We start from the raw sequence: 1824 nt of genomic DNA, 5'->3' as shown, positions 1-1824 counted from the left end.
TATAAAAGATTTCCAAGACAAGACCCTGAACAACACAAAATGTTTGACCTTTTCTCTGCCAGATCTCTAATATTCTGTTTTATTATGTAAAATATGAATGTTTTCTATATAGCACCCCATCTGTGCTTTCAATATTCTTTCCTGTTTATGTATTCACATCTCTTCTCCCTATTAAACTCTCAATGAACTTAAAATATATTTTCTTGCCACTTTGAAGTATAACACTTTAAAATTTAAATAAATATAGTAATCTTTATTAAATGATTATGAAGTTGGTCATACCTTATTTTGAGACAAGTAAACAGGTTATAGTCTCAGGAAAAAAATAACTGGATATTTGACATTTAAATCATAAACTCAATGGCATGTACTTAGTATCCGAGCCAGGATTGTGTCCGATAGGAGTAGATTAATTCCCAGCCCTAGGTACTGCTCTTCACTGAGATTATTTTATAGCAGAGTCCAAAGTGTATTCATGTGATCATTTTTATCTTATAGTTCAATGCTCCAGAATCACTCATTTACTATGAAAGAAAAACATGGAATTATCTGACTACTCTGTCCCAGAAGATAACTACTGTATTTTTCCCCCTGGAGCATCCCTGTGGACTTCAAGGAGGGCTTGACAATCTGCTATAAAAGTTCAAATGATTAATGTTCACAGGGTACCTTAACTGAAAGAGCAGTTCATTTCCACAGGTAAGAGAAAAGTATTTCTTATCACTTACAAAATACTTCAGAAGTCATAACCTTGAATCACAAACTTGATTCCACATTTTAATATTTAAATCTGAGTCAGAAATTTCTAGCTAACTTAGAGGTTAATGAAAATGAACAAGGGAATTTTAGGGAACATACCAAAGATAAAAAGGAAGACTCCATACATATTTATGCCAACAGATTTGTAAGTTAGATATTTGATTTCATGTTCTTGATGGAAGATAACAGTTGGATTAAGGTTGTTGAAATAAGGGGCTATATTACAAAGTGAGGGAAATTGTTAGGGAGAAAATTAACTATCAACCAACCATCGGGTGTGTGCCATTTGGGGATCATACGTTTCTTTCTATTGCAAAAATATGAATGAATTTTAAACTTGTTTTACTGGTTAGGTGTTTTTTCAAGAAGCCACTTCAGTTTTGTTTACTCTTTTTTGTTATGCTCTGCTTAAACTTGATGGCTTTATAGGAGAATTCAAACACAGGAGGATGTTATTTTGTCTTGTTTCCACAAGATAACGTTTCCACAATTATGGCTTATCATAATGAATTGCAACATAGTCATCTGGACATATCTTATTTTTTGACTACTCCAAACATTTATTTAACAAAAAAGTTCAATATGAAAATGCACATAACTTGATTTTTATATTGTAGTAAAACAGGTGCTATGGAGAAGGGCACCTGTGGAAGCAGTTGATTTCTTTTGGTGAATATACCCATTTTTTGTAATCGTTCCAGGGCTTCTAACATGACGATCGAATTTCCTTGTACCACCATTCCAATACTCCTCTGCTGCCCATTAGTTGCCATCCCCATACATCCCTCTATCGCAAGATTCATAAAGGGATTGAACCCTGCACTATTCCTTGGACAGGTCTACCATTTCATTTCAATGATAGTTTCTTGTCCATGGTTTTTTCAGCTCAGGAGGGTGAGCTTTGTTCACGGTGTCTGCCTCAAAGATGCTTCCAAATGGGATTCATGGTGTCCTTCATGCTCCCAGTAGGCATAGCTGAAATGTGGGATAGAGAAACCTGGACTTGGATCCTGGCTTTGCATCTAACTATCCGTATGACCATGGACCAGTTACAGGTAGGGCTGT

At 35.2% G+C, this 1824-nt stretch overlaps 1 protein-coding gene and 1 pseudogene across 1 annotated transcript in view; one reads left to right on the top strand and one right to left on the bottom strand.

The window, feature by feature from the left end:
• The window catches only part of LOC115272423 (olfactory receptor 1094-like), a 2886-nt gene that overhangs the window by 285 nt on the left and 777 nt on the right, over positions 1-1824 (top strand). The window contains exon 2 of the mRNA XM_029915497.1: positions 707-722. Within this exon, the coding sequence (XP_029771357.1) occupies positions 707-722 (16 nt within the window). The remainder of the gene's footprint in view (positions 1-706; positions 723-1824) is intronic.
• LOC115306608 lies at positions 1320-1662 on the bottom strand (annotated as a pseudogene).

Source organism: Suricata suricatta, chromosome 11, assembly GCF_006229205.1.
Source record: "Suricata suricatta isolate VVHF042 chromosome 11, meerkat_22Aug2017_6uvM2_HiC, whole genome shotgun sequence".
NCBI classification, from domain to species: Eukaryota; Metazoa; Chordata; class Mammalia; order Carnivora; family Herpestidae; genus Suricata; species Suricata suricatta.
This window is presented reverse-complemented; position numbering and strand designations above follow the sequence as displayed.